The sequence below is a fragment of the Alosa alosa genome, chromosome 1, assembly GCF_017589495.1.
Source record: "Alosa alosa isolate M-15738 ecotype Scorff River chromosome 1, AALO_Geno_1.1, whole genome shotgun sequence".
Taxonomy (NCBI): Eukaryota; Metazoa; Chordata; class Actinopteri; order Clupeiformes; family Clupeidae; genus Alosa; species Alosa alosa.
This window is the reverse complement of record NC_063189.1, coordinates 2122667-2140866: the sequence shown is the minus strand read 5'-3', so window position 1 is coordinate 2140866 and position 18200 is coordinate 2122667. Positions and strand designations below refer to the sequence as shown.

The 18200-nt window shown below is 42.3% G+C and overlaps 2 protein-coding genes across 2 annotated transcripts in view; one reads left to right on the top strand and one right to left on the bottom strand.

The window, feature by feature from the left end:
* The first annotated feature begins 1857 nt into the window (after positions 1-1857).
* Positions 1858-3362, top strand: LOC125300238. The gene is made up of 3 exons (XM_048251975.1): positions 1858-2535; positions 2628-2824; positions 2972-3362. Exons 1-3 carry the CDS (start codon positions 1858-1860, stop codon positions 3360-3362), a joined length of 1266 nt encoding a protein of 421 aa, XP_048107932.1.
* A 3552-nt stretch (positions 3363-6914) lies between these two features.
* The window catches only part of LOC125300210 (glycoprotein hormone beta-5-like), a 26130-nt gene continuing 14844 nt past the window's right edge, over positions 6915-18200 (bottom strand). The window contains exons 2-3 of the mRNA XM_048251936.1: positions 8678-8841; positions 6915-7106 (exon numbers count right to left, since the gene is read on the bottom strand). Of these exons, the coding sequence (XP_048107893.1) occupies positions 6915-7106; positions 8678-8841 (356 nt within the window). The remainder of the gene's footprint in view (positions 7107-8677; positions 8842-18200) is intronic.

The window sequence follows — 18200 nt, the reverse complement described above, 5'->3', positions numbered from 1 at the left end:
AAATCCAAGTGACAGTGATCCTTGAGAGCATGTGAGTTCATGACCGAGCGCTGTTGCAACCGCGCCTTGGCCTTTTATTGTGCTGAAGAGCTTGACCCGGAAGTGTTGATTGCATCGTTGACGTAATGTGAGAGCATGAGCCACCTGTTGGCCTTGAGGTGCATTGTGGCTCCGAGTCATGACACAGGTGCTTCTTACACATATGTGCCACTAGTGTACATCAGCCAAATTGTAACAGTTTGGATGTGTAAGACGCAAGAAATTATATATAGCGTCAGAACATTGAGACGTCGAGCTATATCCTCACTTGAAAGAGCTTGTGTGGACAAATAGGGTGAAGAGTTAAATGGCAATGATATTATTACATACTCGTTAATCTGACTCCATTTGATTAATAATTTGTATCACCATTAATTACCAAGTAACTAGTTTATCAGCTATGGAGGAGAATGGCATGGCCCACTACGAGAATTGAAGATATACGATTGGTAGGCAAATTAACAATTTAATGGGCATGAAGCCTTTTAAAGGTAAATGTAACCAATATCACTTCAGTTGAATGTAGGCTACAAGTAAACTCACATGGTCTACTGTAACAAAGTAGCAAATGGTAACAAAAGAAAACAACCAATTCACAGAGATAAACTTGACAAGTTAGAGATAACAGATACACCTGATAAAACAATACAAACCCAGAGATAGAGAAAGGGGGAGAGAGAAAGAGAGAGGGAGAGAGAGAAAGAGAGAGGGAGAGAGAGAAAGGGAGAGGGAGAAAGAGGGGAAAAAAGAGAGAGGCCCAAGATAGAAAAGAAGAGAAGATGGAAGAGAAGAGAAGATGGAAGAGAAGAGCCTCCACCTTTATCATTGACTTGGCCACCCCCGACTCATCAGAGCCTCCACCTTTATCATTGACTTGGCCACCCCCGACTCATCAGAGCCTCCACCTTTATCATTGACTTGGCCACCCCCGACTCATCAGAGCCTCCACCTTTATCATTGACTTGGCCACCCCCGACTCATCAGAGCCTCCACCTTTATCATTGACTTGGCCACCCCCGACTCATCAGAGCCTCCACCTTTATCATTGACTTGGCCATCCCCGACTCATCAGAGCCTGAGGTGGATGGGTGTGGCCCAGGTGGATAACATAACTTTATGCTACAGTGTAATTCTTAGTCTACAACTATGCACAGATACATTAAGTTGTAACGAAACCAAGTATTAATTCAAGACCAAACATGAATGTATTATTCACAACACATATTTACAGAGCAATACTGTATGATAATGAGGTTGGCCTATCTCACTATAAGACATTAAGTAGGCCCTCAAGTAGTTACCTCTCAGTAGAGGGGCCAGAACAAGGAGCAAATGGTCACTTTATGCATGAGCGCCATGGCCAGCTAAGACAATACAGATCAAACACAGGTATCCACACATGTAAATTGAATGCAAAAGGAATTCTTTAGAAATGCAAAAGGTTTGAGCAAAAGACGGGCCTTACAGATGGTCCATTACATCACATCTGCAGCAGACAATGTAATACAAAATGTCCTCTGATCATAAACATGATAGGCACAGTAAGCACATTCACACCACAAACACAACCACAATCCAAGCTAGATACACATCAGCTCAGATGTTATGTCATGTACTTTTTACTGTAAATAGAAAGGTTTCAAAGTTCAAGCAATGAAAGCATAAATATGAATTGGCAAATTTGTACTTTTGCTTTTCAGGAGTAACATTTCTCCCAAGTACAAGGACCTCATCTCCAAAAGTGTTCTGATCTCTTCAGGACGTCCTGCTGTCTACCAACTGAAACCAAAGAAAAGGGAGATTGAAACTCTGACAACAATGACTGTTGGTGAACAAAATGTGGAAAATAATCAATTAAATAAGACAATCTTATTTGTGGGTGAAACAGGAACGGGGAAATCCACTATTATGAACAGTCTGCTCAACTACGCCATGGGAGTGGAGTGGGAGGATGACATCTGGTTTGAGATCGTAGAGGAGGAGAAGAAAGCTCAAGCAGAAAGTCAGACATCAGATGTGATTGTGTACAAGATCTTTGGGTTTGAAAGCAAAACTCTGCCTTACTCTCTGACCATCATCGACACACCTGGGTTTGGAGACACCAAAGGGACAGGAACAGATGACATCATCAGTCAGAGACTATATGACTGGTTTAGATCAGAAGATGGAGTTAAAGAAATTGATGCAGTGGCTCTGGTGCTGAAAGCATCAGAAAATAGAGTGAGTGATCGACTGATGTACATCTTTGATTCTGTCATGTCTCTGTTTGGAAATGACATGGAGGAAAACATCATAGCTCTCATCACACACTCAGATGGAAGGACACCTACAAATGCCCTGAATGCTCTTGAAACTGCAAACATTAAATGTGCCAAAAATGAGAAGAATCAGCCTGTTCACTTCCTGTTTAATAACTGCCAGAAAGAAAACCGACACACAGAGGACTCAGAGGACACAGAGGACACAGAAGTCCTGAAAACAGCGTTTGAAATGTCAGTGAGAGGAATGAAAAAATTCACAACATTTCTGGAAAAGAAACAATCTCAAAAAGTGTGAAACACTGTGAATGTTCTGGTGGAACGTACCAGTACCAGAACCGTACCAGGCTGACTGCCTGCGTCCAAAGCCTGCGAGAGAGAATCGAGCAGTCTGAACTAGTAAAGAGAGAAATGGAACAGATCCAGACGGGTTTGAAGAATCATGAAAAAGACATGGAGAAGAACAAGAACTTCACCATAGAAGTTGACGAGCCATACAATGTTTTAGGATCTGTCAACCTACGTGGGTGGTGGTGGGATTGGTGGGATAGGTTTTATGAAGGAGTTATGCGCTGTACTGCCTGTGAAGAGAACTGTCACTATCCCGGATGCACACACGCCAGTTGTCCTGCATCGTGTGAAGTCATAAGAAACGATCACTGTGTTTCATGTAGAGGAAAGTGTCATGTAACGAAACATGTGAAAGATCAGTATAAGTATGTGTCCAAAACAAAGAAGGTTCAGAAGACCTTGGATGATATTAAAAAGAAGTATGAGAATGCTACAACACAAGCAAAGAAGGAGATGAGTCTTTTGTCACAGGTTAAAAAAGATATTGAAGAGCTGACAGCAAAGCAGTCACAGTTGCTGGAAGAGGCGTACCAGCATATTGTCGAACTGGATAAGATCGCCCTGAATGCCATTTCAGCATCCACTCTTGACAGCTTGGACCTCCTGATTGAGAAGATGAAGGACACAGAGAGGGTCAAGAAACTGAAGGAGATCAAACGTAAAGTGGATTATAGTAAAACCCAGAAAGCAAAGCAGTACATGAACAAATCATGAACAAAAGTATCAATCAATCAATGTAAATCAAGAGCATCATTATGACCAGACAGATAGATTATGAGATTATTTCATTTTGGCTGGAAGTGTTTAGTGAACCTCATCGACATGGTGTGGATCCAATTATTCTGTATTTATACACGTTATATATAATCATTATAGTGACTATTGTACAGTACTCAGTCATTTATCAATTCAGTTTTGTTTTCAACCTTCAATGGGTTTCCTTACTCGCCTTCCCTTGTACACCATGGCCATCTCCAATAGCACCAATAGCAATAGCACTCATTTTTATTTCCATCAGCAGGGATGCTTTATTTCAGTGCTTGTTTTATTACACTGACTGTCAGTTTGGACGTTTTTGAGGCAACAAGCGATTGATATTGATATTGGGTTTTTGAGGCAACAAGCGATTGATATTGATATTGGGTGTTTGAGGCAACAAGCGATTGATATTGATATTGGGTTTTTGAGGCAACAAGCGATTGATATTGATATTGGGTTTTTGAGGCAACAAGCGATTGATATTGATATTGGGTTTTTGAGGCAACAAGCGATTGATATTGATATTGGGTTTTTGAGGCAACAAGCGATTGATATTGATATTGGGTTTCTGGGTTTCTGGGTTTTTGGGTTTGAATAAAGCTTTTGTTTTAGTTTCTTTTTTTGCTTGATTACATTGATTATTGTGCTTTTACGTACCATCATGAGAAGAGTTCATCTGAATGGAATGTCTACTCTAGAAGAGTTCATCTGAATGGAATGTCTACTCTAGAAGAGTTCATCTGTATGGAATGTCATCTGAATGGAATGTCTACTCTAGAAGAGTTCATCTGTGTGGAATGTCTACTCTAGAAGAGTTCATCTGTATGGAATGTCATCTGAATGGAATGTCTACTCTAGAAGAGTTCATCTGTATGGAATGTCATCTATATGGAATGTCTACTCTAGAAGAGTTCATCTGTATGGAATGTCATCTGTATGGAATGTCTACTCTAGAAGAGTTCATCTGTATGGAATGTCTACTCTAGAAGTTATTATTTGGCAATAAGTATACATGGAATTTTGAAGAAGGATTAGGAATTGACATTAAAGATGGTCTTTGTTGAATCGTTTGAATAACCTCATTGTGTGATTCTTGTGTGATTTGCACTCTGGAGAGTGTGTTGGATATCTAGAGAGGAATATCTACAGAATAAGTCATACTTTTCTGTCATGTCTGTATTTTTTAAAGTTGTGTTCCATTAATCTTTGCTCGCATGTAGACATTGGGGAGTCTAGGGTTAGGTTTAGGGTGATCACTCTGCATTAGGTTTAGGGTGATCACTCTGCATCGTGATAGAGGGTTCTCAGTAAGGGTCTCCAAGTTGCCATATCTCCATTGATCTGTAGACAGTGTGGAGTTTACTGGGTGGGTGATCACTCTGCATTATGACCTGCTAAATGTAATCATATGATTTCTGCACAATAAACCATATTTACTCTGTAAACAGCTCTGGTCTGCTCTCTGGTTTTTGAAGCTGTTGGACAATAACATTCTGTTTGAACCAAGTTTTTGAGTGACTGGGCAATGATAGTGTAACAGAGGTCGGTTCGTCCGCTCACGGCCCTCGAACCCGCCACCTCAACACACACCGGCATGGGAGTCGAACGCTTTAACCACCAAGCTACAAGCCCAGGCTTCCAACTCAGCAGTTAGAAGCGTTCTTAAGGTTTGGGGTGTGAGGATTTACACGCGCAACTAGCATGCTAGCTCAGTTCGCCTCTGTTACACTAGCAGTAACTTGCCAGTGACACAGAAGTGGCCAAACTGGTCTTCAGTGTTGAGGATTAGATGCAAAAAGGTTTGTTATGATATTAACCAGCATTACCAAATTAAAAAAAAAAATGTGAGTGCTAGTTTTACACATCCACACACAGCTTACATCAGGTCACTTTTTTGTGTGTGTTTTTCCAAAGGTTTTGGCACATTTGAGTCATACGTTCTTGATTTCAGTGCACTCATAAAGTAAAGTTCAGAAACTCTTGTTTACATTAGTTACTAACCATAACTAACCATTATTTACATTAGTTATTAACCATAACAGTGATATAACTTGGTCACACAGGCTGGCAGTGTTTCATTGAATTGGGCCCACAGCACCTCCAGAAGGCTTAACAGTGGTAACCTGGCATCTAGGGTTGCCACATTTGATTTGTGAAAATCCGGGACATTCATTACCCCCCCCCCCCCAAAAAAAAAGTTATGATTTTGATTAATGTTAAATGCCTTTAATTATACTAGGCCTATTCATAAAACTATGAATGCATACTATGCATAATTTTAAGTTGTTAGACTACCCACTCCGAAAAGTTAGGCTACCCATTTTCACCCTGTCGGCGTTGTGTAGGCCTTCTGTGTATCTATTTTATGGCAGCCGTGGCCTACTGGTTAGCACTTCGGACTTGTAACCGGAGGGTTGCCGGTTCAAACCCCGACCAGTAGGCATGGCTGAAGTGCCCTTGAGCAAGGCACCTAACCTCTCACTGCTCCCCGAGCGCCGCTGTTGTAGCAGGCAGCTCACTGCGCCGGGATTAGTGTGTGCTTCACTTCACTGTGTGCTGAGTGTGTTTCACTAATTCACGGATTGGGACAAATGCAGAGACCAAATTTCCTTCACGGGATCAAAAGAGTATATATACTTACTTACTTGCACATCTCAGTTCTAAACACTCTCGTCTCTCTCGTCTTCTCTCTCCATCGCTGTGCATGGGCCGCACCATAATATAATGTGTTGCTTAGGTGCAGTTAGGCTACTTGGGTACATTGTAGACAAGTACCGGTAGACACTGTAGACAAGTAGGGCCTGGATATTGTAGCCCCTGTCTATTAATGGCTTATCTTAAACAAATATCGACAAATTCTTTGGTCATGGCTCTTTATGATCCAACAGCTCCGTAACCAGACAAAGCGCAAATCCCTTGATGTGGGAACCCACAAAAAACTACAAATTCTTCGGTCATTCCTCTTCGTTGCTGTGGCCGTTTATGATCCGATCAGCAACATACCCTACCAACATACTCTACCTACTGAAGGTGGGGTAAAATAATAAAAAATAAATGTCATGCCATAGAGGGATCATTCCCTTCATTTCTCTTCTTAATGTGCTCTCCTGTTCACCTAGTGCTAGAGTTAGGGAACGTGTTCAGGCAGGTTTGTCACAGGTGCAGTTGAGTATTATTCTATTATTCCATTTATATTCTAATGTGCTCTCCTGTTAGGGCTATGGGGACTCTTCTATTCCCTTTATATTCTCACTCCACTGGTCTGCTGTGTGTAAACCCAGAGTAGTCATGAAGTGTGAGCAGCACAGAAGACTCAGATATCAGCTCCATGTTGTGGGATTTATTGGGGATTTAATATTCATGATCAGCGCAAACAGAAGGAAAGAAGGAAAGAATTTGTAGACGATGAGAATGACATTGAGTGTGTGTGTGTGTGTGTGTGTGTGTGTGTGTGTGTGCGCGTGTGTGTGTGTGTGTGTGTGTTAGTGTGTGTGTGTGTGTGTGTGGTCAGACAGACGTGATACACTCGGTGGTGCTGGTCAGACACACAGCGCAGTCGCAGCGCAGGGCGATGGGGTAGGTGTAGGTGGGGTCGATGTGGGCGGAGCAGTTGGGCAGGCGCACCGTCACCAGACGCGTCTCGTTGTACGTGCACACGCGCTGGTACGACTCCACGTAGGGCGGCTCCAGCACCGGTTTCTATGGAGACACAGGTGAGCACAGGAAACAGCTGAAAACAACATCCTGCACCTGGACTAGGAAAGAACAACACAGTTGATCAGCTGAACTCAAACAGCTCCAGTGGTCAGCAGACCTCACATCCCATAATACTACATGACACAGTTGATCAGCTGAACTCAAACAGCTCCAGTGGTCAGCAGACCTCACATCCCATAATACTACATGACACAGTTGATCAGCTGAACTCAAACAGCTCCAGTGGTCAGCAGACCTCACATCCCATAATACTACATGACACAGATACTCAGCTGAACTCAAACAGCTCCAGTGGTCAGCAGACCTCATGAATCCCATAATACTACATGACACAGATACTCAGCTGAACTCAAACAGCTCCACTGGTCAGCAGACCTCACATCCCATAATACTACATGCTGGTGTTTGGAGAATCTCCCTGGTAACTCACAGGTCAGTTTCAGCCTTCAGTCTTCTGATCCAGGTTAGAGGGTATGGTATAGTATGGATTTATATTATAACACTGGGCTACATTTAGCATTTGCCCTTTTGTGCTTGTGTCTTGTATTACTGCTGGGTCATTCCACGTCGGTTCAACCAGGGCCCACACACTTAGGTCTCAAAAAATTCTGAAAAAATTACCAGGTGTACCTATGTTACCCAGGAGACACACTGCAAAATTACTCTTATGTAAGATCAATACTTTCCAAGATACAGCCAGTTTTACAGGGGGAGAGGGATTGTCGATTTTGTTCGGCCTCTTTTTTTTTGTCAAAGTTAACAAGCCCACAGCGCAAGAACTAAACCATGTAGGAGGCTCACATTTTGCATGCTGGTACATAAATAGGAATAGTATGTAGCAAAATAGTCACGTTTGGTCTGGATAATCCTGCATGGTCATAGCTGTCCCTCAAAGTTGATACAAATTTTATTGGAGTTTTTGGCTGGGCTCTGTTTAAGCCTTCAGAAGACATATTTGTACTCAACTGTACTCAACTGTACTCAACTCAAAATTTGTATTTTACACATTTTTTCAGAATTTCTTGAGACCTAAGTGCGTGGGCCCTGGTTGAATTGACGTGGAATGACCCTGCTTGCTTTTGTTTATGTGAAGCACATTGAATGACCTCTGTGTATGAAATGCGCTATATAAATAATCTTGACTTGACTTGACTACATGTCAGAGTGTAGTAACATATAGCATTTAGCATTTGTATGTCAGTGTGTAATAACATATAGCATTTAGCATTTACATGTCATTGTGTAATAACATATAGCATTTAGCATTCACATGTCAGTGTGTAATAACATATAGCATTTAGCATTCACATGTCAGTGTGTAATAACATATAGCATTTAGCATTCACATGTCAGTGTGTAATAACTAAACTATTTATTTATACATTTTAGCTGACACTTTTATTCAGCGCGGCTATGTATACAGCATATGTGTGTGTGTGTGTGTGACTGGGTCTATGTGTACTGCATGTGTGTGTGTGTGTCTGTGTGTGACTGGTTCTACGTGTACTGCATGTGTGTGTGTGTGTGCGTGTGTGTGCATGCGCGCGCCTCACCTCCCAGGTCTCACAGCGCCCCCAGCAGGCGTCAGTGGTGATGTGCAGGCCACTACATCCCGGCTTCTTGGCCAGGAAGCTGAACTCCCTCACGGCGCAGCCAATGAAACGCCTCAGATATACCATGGAGGCCCCGCCCCTGACACGCCCATCTGAGTGCAGCCCTGCACACACCACCACACACACCAGAGCCAGGATGGTAAACCTACACACACACACACACACACACACACACACACACACACATACACACACACACACACACACACACACACACACACACACACACACACACACACACACACACATATACACACACACACACACACACACACCCATACACACACACACACACATACACATACACACACACACACACACACACACACACACACCACTTTACTAACAGGCATTCTAATAAAATCTATTCCAGACATGGAAAATCTGGGAATTCTTATCAAGTTGTTGGGTTATGATTTTTTTTCCATTACTGCTAGAGTGGTTGGTTATCCCTACCTGTTTTTTCAAAGCCCATTTATTCATTTCCCACTCTTAAAAAAAGTCTCGAACGCTGGTCTGAAATCTTTGGTCAATACTATTGATTACTGTATAGTACTGTAGGTCATGGAAATGAACATGAACATGCAGACATTAGTAAAAAGCCACATACACACACACACATGAACATGTAGACATTAGTACAAAGCCACACACACACACACACATGAACATGCAGACATTAGTACAAAGCCACATACACAAAAACATACATACAAACATGTAAGCTCCCAGAAGTCACAAACACACAGAAGTCAATAACAATGTTCACAAGAGTTTCTAACACCTGTCTGTGCAACACACCAGCTGATCTTGATGGTGCTGAGACGTCTCAGCTAGTGGGTCTGCTGACCTCATGAATCTAAGTGTCATTAGGGGAAGATCAACTCCACCGATCAGCGCGTCATTTAGACAACATTACATTACATAACTCAGAAGTTGTCCTAGTTGGAATCTCCCAATTTCATTCCAGACAAACTCGGAGGTCTGTCCTCCTACTGGGAAAAGTACAATGGAACACCACTTTTGAGCTCGATGGTAAGTCCATCTACCCCAACATCAAGACTGGAACTGAAGTCTGACCTCCAACATCCGAGTTGTCTTGAATGCAGCACAAGACCCTGATTCTGTTCTTAGTGCTGCACAGTAGTGGCTCATGTCTTGGATTCCTTATGGTTCCTTATGGATCTAGAACTTTTAAAGGTTCCTTATGGATCCAGAATCTTTAGATAGATAGATAGATAGATAGATAGATACTTTATTGATCCCCAGGGAAATTCAAGATTACTTTGACTTTAAAGATTCCTTATGGATCTAGAACTTTCAAAGGTTTCTTATGGTTCTAGAGCTTTTAAAGGTTCCTTATGGATCTTTGAGAAAGCTTAATGACCAACACCGAATGTGTTTCAACAAGTATAATTATAATGAGTTGCTATTAAAGTTACATTAAGGTGTAAACTGCAATAGGTGGGAGAGGTTTTCTTTTAAAAAGTTCCCAGCCAATTGAGTTTTTTAAGAGCATTTTTTCTACATTCCTACAGGCTCTTTGTGTTGCTGTCTTACCTGGTAGTTCCTGTCCAGCGCATGTCCATTGGTGCCCAGTGGGCCAGTAGCACCTGCTAGCGTAGCGCCTGGTCCAAGTGCTAACTGTCCACTCTAATGCAGCGTAGCGTAGCGCCTGGTCCGAGTGCTAACTGTCCACTCTAATGCAGTGTAGCGTAGCGCCTGGTCCGAGTGCTAACTGCCCACTCTAATGCAGCGTAGCGTAGTGTCTGGTCTGAGTGTTGTCCACTCTTATGCAGCGTAGCGTAGCGTCTGGTCTGAGTGTTGTAGTAGCGTAGCGTAGCGATCTTCTGTTGGACGCCTCCAGAGATAGAAACAGAGTTGTGCCGTCAATACACAGCAGACCCACTACTTATGGGAAACCACCCGCCAATCAAACCCACACCACCCGCCAATTAAACCACAGAGAGCTGATGTGTCCATGTGAGGACGCCGTAAGTGGGTTTCTAGTGAAGTGTGTGCAGGCAACCACCTAAATACACTCATGGCAAAAAGCCCTACTGATCTACCAGCCTAATCCAGGCCTGAGGGCATCTCCACACACACACACACACACACACACACACACACATACCATACACACACACACACAAGCACACACACACACACTAACACACACACACACAAGCACACACACACACACACAAGCACACACACACACACACACACCAATTCCACCGCCCCTGCCAGGCACACACACCCATTGTTTACTAGGGAAATACACATGCCACACACCCATTTCCACGAACACACACTCTGGGCTTTGTGCGCACCAGTCAGATCTGAAGTGGCCCTCCATTGCAGATCACCTTCAGGCTCCAGGAGGGAGCAGATCTACATGCACACGCGACATTATCATCATTGACCACACACACACACCGGGATGAGGGCAGAGCCCCACCTGTGGAGGCTCTGGCTTACCGGGACACCACTTTGTGGGGAGGGCTGTGTGTGTGTGTGTGTGTGTGTGTGCCCCCGTGCATGTGTGTGCTCGGTAGGGCGGTGCGGTGTGCGTGCGTGTGTGCGCGTGCGTGCGTGTGTGCGCGCGTGTGTGCGTGTTTGGGGTGCGGGGGTGTGGGGGGTGTGTGTGCGTGCGTGTGCGTGTATATGTGTGTGTGTGTGTGTGTATGTGTGTGTGTGTATATGTGTGTGTGTGTATGTGTGTGTGTGTGTGTGTGTATATGTGTGTGTGTGTGTGTGTGTGTGTGTGTGTGTGTATGTGTGTGTGTGTGTGTGTGTATATGTGTGTGTGTGTGTGTGTGTGTGTGTGTGTGTATGTGTGTATATGTGTGTGTGTGTGTGTGTGTGTGTGTGTGTGTGTGGGGGGGTGCTGGACGTCCGGCCATAAGAGGAAGAGTGTGTGTTGGGTGGAGGTGGAGAACACTTTAGGAGGAAGAGTGTGTGTTGGGTGGAGGTGGAGAACACTTTAGGAGGAAGAGTGTGTGTTGGGTGGAGATGGAGAACACTTTAGGAGGAAGAGTGTGTGTTGGGTGGAGGTGGAGAACACTTTAGGAGGAAGAGTGTGTGTTGGGTGTGAGATACTGGAGATTTTAAGCGTGTGTGTTGGGTGAGGTGTGCGTGTGATGTGTGTCTGTGTGTTTTTTAAGAGTGTGTGTTTGTGTGTGTGTATGTTCAAGTGTGTGTGTGTGTGTGTGTGTGTTTAAGAGTGTGTGATGTGTGATGTGTGGTGTGTGTAAGGTGCCCCATGGGTCTCCAGAGGCCCAGAATAATCTCCGTCTAAACAAGGTTTTCTGCTGAGCAGTTTCCACACAATTAAAGATGCTCAGGAATCATGCAAAAGCTCAATTACTGTCATATTTTAAGCCCCAACGTTGAGAGAGAGAGTGAGGAAGGAGACGCTAATGGCAGGTGATTAAATTCCAGCCTATTTTTAACGTGTGTGTGTGATGTCTGTGTGTGTGATGTCTGTGTGCAATGTCTGTGTGTGTCTGTGTGTGTGTGTGTGCAGGGTGTCCGCGGGGTTGTAAAAAGTATTAAAAGGTAGTAAATGAAATTAGCCAAATTTAAGGCCATTTAAAAGTATTAAAAAGTAATAAACGTCATCTGATGAGGTATTAAATTTTCGAACCACTAACTATGATGTTTTCCATTTGTGTTAAGTGCAGGCCTATCTCCTAAAATTCGTGTGAATTTATTTATACTAGCCTATATTTATATATTATTATTTATATAATTATATGTGCGAGTAGGACCTGAGCGATATGTCAGTGTGCGTTCGCGGTAAAAACGTTTAGCGTCCCCTCAAACTCTATGCTCAAACTGGATATACGGCTGGCTTACTGCCTAAACTTGTTGCCAAAAGTTCGCTACCATTGACGATGTCATGGGAAAATTTATTTTTTCGGACATTTGATTAGAGGACTCGAGATTCAAAGACTGGCTTAGGCTAGTTGGCAACAGCCAAGAGGCTTATTGCCACGTCTGTAAAAAGACAATAAATGCCCCTGGATGGGAGTGAATGCCGTCAGGTCACAAATGGAGTCTACCAGAGCCATTTTTCTACCGCTCTGGAGTCTACTAGCAAGCAAACAAGAATGGGCGGACGCAATCAGAGGTGGAAGAGTCGACTGCCTGGCTCATCGGCCACGTAGGGCTACTGTCTCCACATAAATATGCTTCATTGAAGCTATCAGTATGTCTACGCTACCAGCTGTCATTGCCATCAAAAAAAGTAATCATTTGCGCCATCGCGTTTTCAATGACACAGCCTGTAAGAGCAGCAGACATACAGTAAACTAGGCCTAGCCTACATAGGCTACAGCAGTGGTGTAGAGCAGGGGTTCTTAACTGGTCTGGCTTTGGGACCCACAATTTCCCATGTTCATCACGTCGCGATCCATATATTTTTTATAGCGTTCAAGACAACAGATTTGGTGAGCTACATGCTAAGACACGCAAAGTGCCTGTAGGCCTATTTGTTTGGAATTACATTTGTGAAGTCTTCAATGTCACCTATCAAACTAGGCTACTCGACAGGTTTGTCTTTGAAAGGGGTGCTTGATTTCCATGTGGCATGTTAGTTTTGATGGTTTCATGCTCTCATGTGCCAGCAATTCATTGCACACCACACACTGGGGTTTCTGTCCCCCTTTTGTCCTCAATTTAAGTAAATCCAAATGTTCAAGGTCATAGCCTACTTGTGTTTACTGCTAAAGTGATGTCTAACATGACCTGTCACATAAACATTGTCTATCCATGTCCATGGCAATGACGGACATACAAATAAAGTTTATCAAAATAAAGGTCCAATATTAGATCTGATGTAACATTTTAAATGAGCGATTTCTTTTTTAACCACAAGCTCCGCCACCCACCCAGAACGGTTCCGCGATCCACTTTTGGGTCCCGGAACTGTACCCCAGTTAAGAACCACTGGGGTACAGTATCACAATAACCCATTTTCAAATTAAAAGTCCCCATAAAGGCAGAAGGCCTTTTCATTCAAACAAATATATAATTAAATGAAAGGGGAAAAAAAATAATATAACATGTAAACATATGCACATGTTATAAGAGGTTATTTGCAATGAGCTACCCCTGCCTTGACTACAGAATAGAGGTTAAATATAGGCCTGACAGTGTTGCTTTGTTTAGTCTATAAGATAAGGTTTAGGCTATAAGATTTAACATTTTCTACCCTCAGTAAATGTCATGTTAAGGTTAGTTTAACAGGCGTTACCTTTACATTATTCAAAGCTTGCTCAGGAGCTATAGGGTTACTCCCTTGATGTAGTATGTGATGAGATCAAAGTCCCAATAGACTTGCTTAAAATTAGTTGAATATAAGAACCTGTGTAGGTTTGTACAGGCTGTATTGTAATATGCTATCAACATATTATAATATAATATATTTTAAGTCAATTTGTCAATTAGTTTCCACAAAATTCCCCAGAAGTCACCATTTAAGTTTTTTTTTTTTTGTCACAGGGGCATGCAGGCCCAAAAGTATTTTAGTATCACATGGGGCCCACATTCTCCAGCAGCACCCAATTAATAATTAGTATTTTTTAGTAAAATGTGACAGCCTATTTTTGAATGCGATACCTTGACTGGCAAATTATATGAGACAGCAAGGGTGTGTGTTTGTGTGTGTACTGCATATGGTCGTGGGCCTTTTTAGAAGAAAGTCCAGTAAACCTTTTCTGATTTTCATTTGTCATTTTGTCTTGATTGAGATAGAATGATAGTGAAAGAAAGAGTGTAGTGCTGGAGAAGTGTGTGCTCTTCCTACACATAACAATGAAATAACTTTTTATCTTGGGTTAGGATTAAATAACAAATAATTGTGTATAGGCCAGTGTTTTTATTGAAGCAAAAAAGTATCCAGTAACTGTAATAATAGATACTTGATTTGAATTGTAAGCATTGCTGCACTTTCTTACTCAGAAAGTTAAGTAACAAAAATGACAGTAATCTGTTACTTTATAATTAGTTACCCCCAACACTGAATTTTGAAAGGTTGCCGCTAGTTGCAGCTCGAAGTCGTGTTGGTATTAAACAATATTGTGAAGATATTAAAAGGTATTAAATTCAACTTAAGGATTTCTGTATATACCCTGGTGTGTGTGTGTGTGTGTGTGTGTGTGTGTGTGTTTTTAGCGGGCCTGGAGGACATGCTGGTGCTGAACTGAGGACAGGACAGGAACTCCACGTCTTCATCGTGATGACATCATCATCATCATCCCCCACTGAAACTAAACATGACATCATCATCATCACCCCCCTGCTGAAACTAACCATGTGGCTGTTTCTCACTAGGAAAGCAAACCCAGTGTAACAGCATTGGCTGTAGCTACCAGGTCATATTGCACAACTCACAAGAGATTACGGATACTTCTATTGAGTCATGCCTTTAATCGTCCCCACCCATGCACATCTTCTATACCAGTGTTTCTCAAAGTGTGGTCTGGGGACCACTGGTGGTCCGCAAGATATCCCAAGTGGTCCGCGAGCAGACGTGGTAAAATATGATATAGATGAGTTGTTTGCAATATTGAACCAACTTGTATGTAGGCTAAATCCAAACAGTTCTGCAACACTGTCTATGTAATATATGCCAGTTTAAATAGGACTCCTTTAACACAATAAGCAAAGTGCAAAGACAATAAGCAAGGTGGTTCAGTGAGTAGGCCTATTGTGTAGGCTAATATACTATTGAAGTAAGTCTGATCTTTTTTTTTTTTTAGCTAGGTGGTCCGTGCGCTTCTTTTTTATTGGTTAAGTGGTCCTTCGTCTGAAAAAGTTTGAGAAACACTGTTCTATACTCTACTGACCTCTAGTGGTCAGGAATGGTAGTGCTCAGGGAGGACAGGGTGGTGTCCTGCCAGCACTGAAAGGAGAGAAGAGAGTGCATGGAAGGAGAGGTCACCAGGAGGAAATGCCTCCATTTTGAGTTTTTGCTTGAAATTGCACACTGCCTACTAACAATGGCCCTGTTTCCACAGACTTTAACTTACATTCAAGTGATTGACCTCTTTTGAAAGCAGAGGCCTAGTAGATTATTTTGGTACCAATAGATTGACTGTGTGATGAACTGTCAGAGAGTGGCAAAAGGTAGAATGTTTTTTTAGGCGGTTTTGTACATCTCTGGAAATTACCACATTCTGCCCTCTTGGTCATTCATTTTGTCTTGGAAACACAACTGAGGCCCACTACCAGGTCTTGTGAATCTGTATCTCAAAGTAGATCGATATAGAATGAAATATGAGAACTTAAGACCATTATATGCCAAGGTATGCTCATGCGTTTTGTAAAATACCCTATGGAAACTCCCCATAGGACTTTTGGTCACCCAAAAATGATTACGCAAAAGTCTCTATTTTTTTCATTTTCTTTGTTGGTTCAACGGATGTGTATAAAATAAGACTATGCACACTGTATGCAGGAATGTATACAAGGGGTACACACTGCAGCTAGAAACTAGGGAAGCACCAAAGGTGGAGCAGGGGGAGGAGTGCATTTTTTAAACAAATTAATTGAGAAAATTAATCTAATATAAAGCACTATACAGATTCATGTCAAATGTTGTCATATATGGATTCCCAAGAGTCCAAGCTTTCAAATGGTCTATAGACCCGTTCATCAATAAAAACAAAAACAATGCTTGAATGTTCTATTTGGGCCCCAATCTACTTCCTCTACGTTAAGATAACATATGAAATGTTAAAAAGGAAGTCTTGTGGGGCCAACTGTGATGCTGATAATGGAACTCTCTTGAAAGGGTCCATAGAGGAAGAGGAAGTAGATTGGGAACCAAATAGAACGTTCAAGCATTGTTTTTGTTTTTATTGTTGAAAGGGTTTATAATGTTAGGCCTACTATGCTACATGTAAGGGATAATGTATAGAGCGCCGGTCATTACTGGGAAAATAAGTCCCGACAGGGCCCCGGACCCGGCGGCGCGGCGAGGGTCTTGTTCCGCCCTGAAGGGACTTATTTTCACAGTAATGACCGGCGTTCTATACATTATCCCGCTTTTATTATAATGACTAATTGCCAAAACTAAATAATAAACTCCCCACGATATGACTTTTAGCCTACATAACCTAGCCTATTTGTTACCGTTCATCGTGGCATTTGCTGAGAAACAAATAGTTCGCAACACACGCTGCTGAACTTGAATCAAACATTCTTTAGAACACAGCTGATCAACCGTCTGCTTTCACTTTTGAATGTAGTTCCAGTCCTTGCGTAGTGATATGAAAGACATTAATCAGAAGCACAAAACTCGTTGCCATTGACAGCGGTGATTAAATGCTTTGCCGGTGATTTATGTAGATTTAACATAGGCCTGAACGTTGAGAAGGCCCATTCATGTGAATGGAACGTTCTGCAGTACTCTGAAGAGCCGTGTAATAAAGCAATACAATTGATTTAGAATGCTGGGGGAAGATGGGGGGCACTGGACTCGATCGACTTTGGGACACCTGAAGTAATGAAAACATACCAAAACCAATTAACTGAAATTAAGGGCCCCTTCATTTGACCTTAAAATGCCATTTTAAGGTATGAGTGTGAAACCCCTTAATCTTACATTGAAGGTGTCAAGTCAGAGGTTCCCTTTATTGTGACTAAGGGGATAATTAAGTACACTTTAAAGAATTCCTTGATTAAGGGGGAAATTAAGTGGAAATTGAAAGGGTTAGGGGTAAATTCAGTAGGCATTACTTAAAATGACGTAATAATAGAAGTGTTTTAGGTCAAAAGTAAGGGATTTATACAGTAAGGGACTTGTTTTGAATATGGCATATATGAATAAATGCAATTGTTACAAATAGGCTACAAATATGGTGCTCGAATTATGTGGGAGCCAGAGGGAGCCGAGCACCCATAGAGGGAGTATTGGCTCCCATGAAAACAACAAAGTCAAACATCTGAGGGGGTCTCTCATATTTGAAGGTGTCTGGCATTGTAATTTAATCTTAAACAACCGCTCATTATACATCCCTGTGCGATCTCTTACCATTAAAAACGTTACATTAAAATATAGGCTATACGGGATGTAGACCATACGCTCTTGAACGCAGCATGACTGCACTTCACCACCACACCACTAGACTATAAACCACTAGAGTAAACCATATACGATTGATTTGACAGCACTCGTAAGTCCGAAGAAGTCACCCTGCTTTGATGCGAGTGTTTTGTCTATGTACATAGGCGTTCATTGGGCTAGGCCGTACATGGTTTGATACGTGCTGAAAAGTCCTGTTTGATGTTGAACTTGCGCTTCGCCTCTTCTATGTTTATTGACAAAGACATAAATTATGGCCCATAATGCAGCCTACTTCAATGATTGTGTGAACTGATCTGTAGCTATCCTCTGCCATTCAGAGCTCCGGAAAGTTCCCAGATATTTTAAAACACCTGTTAGCAATCTCTG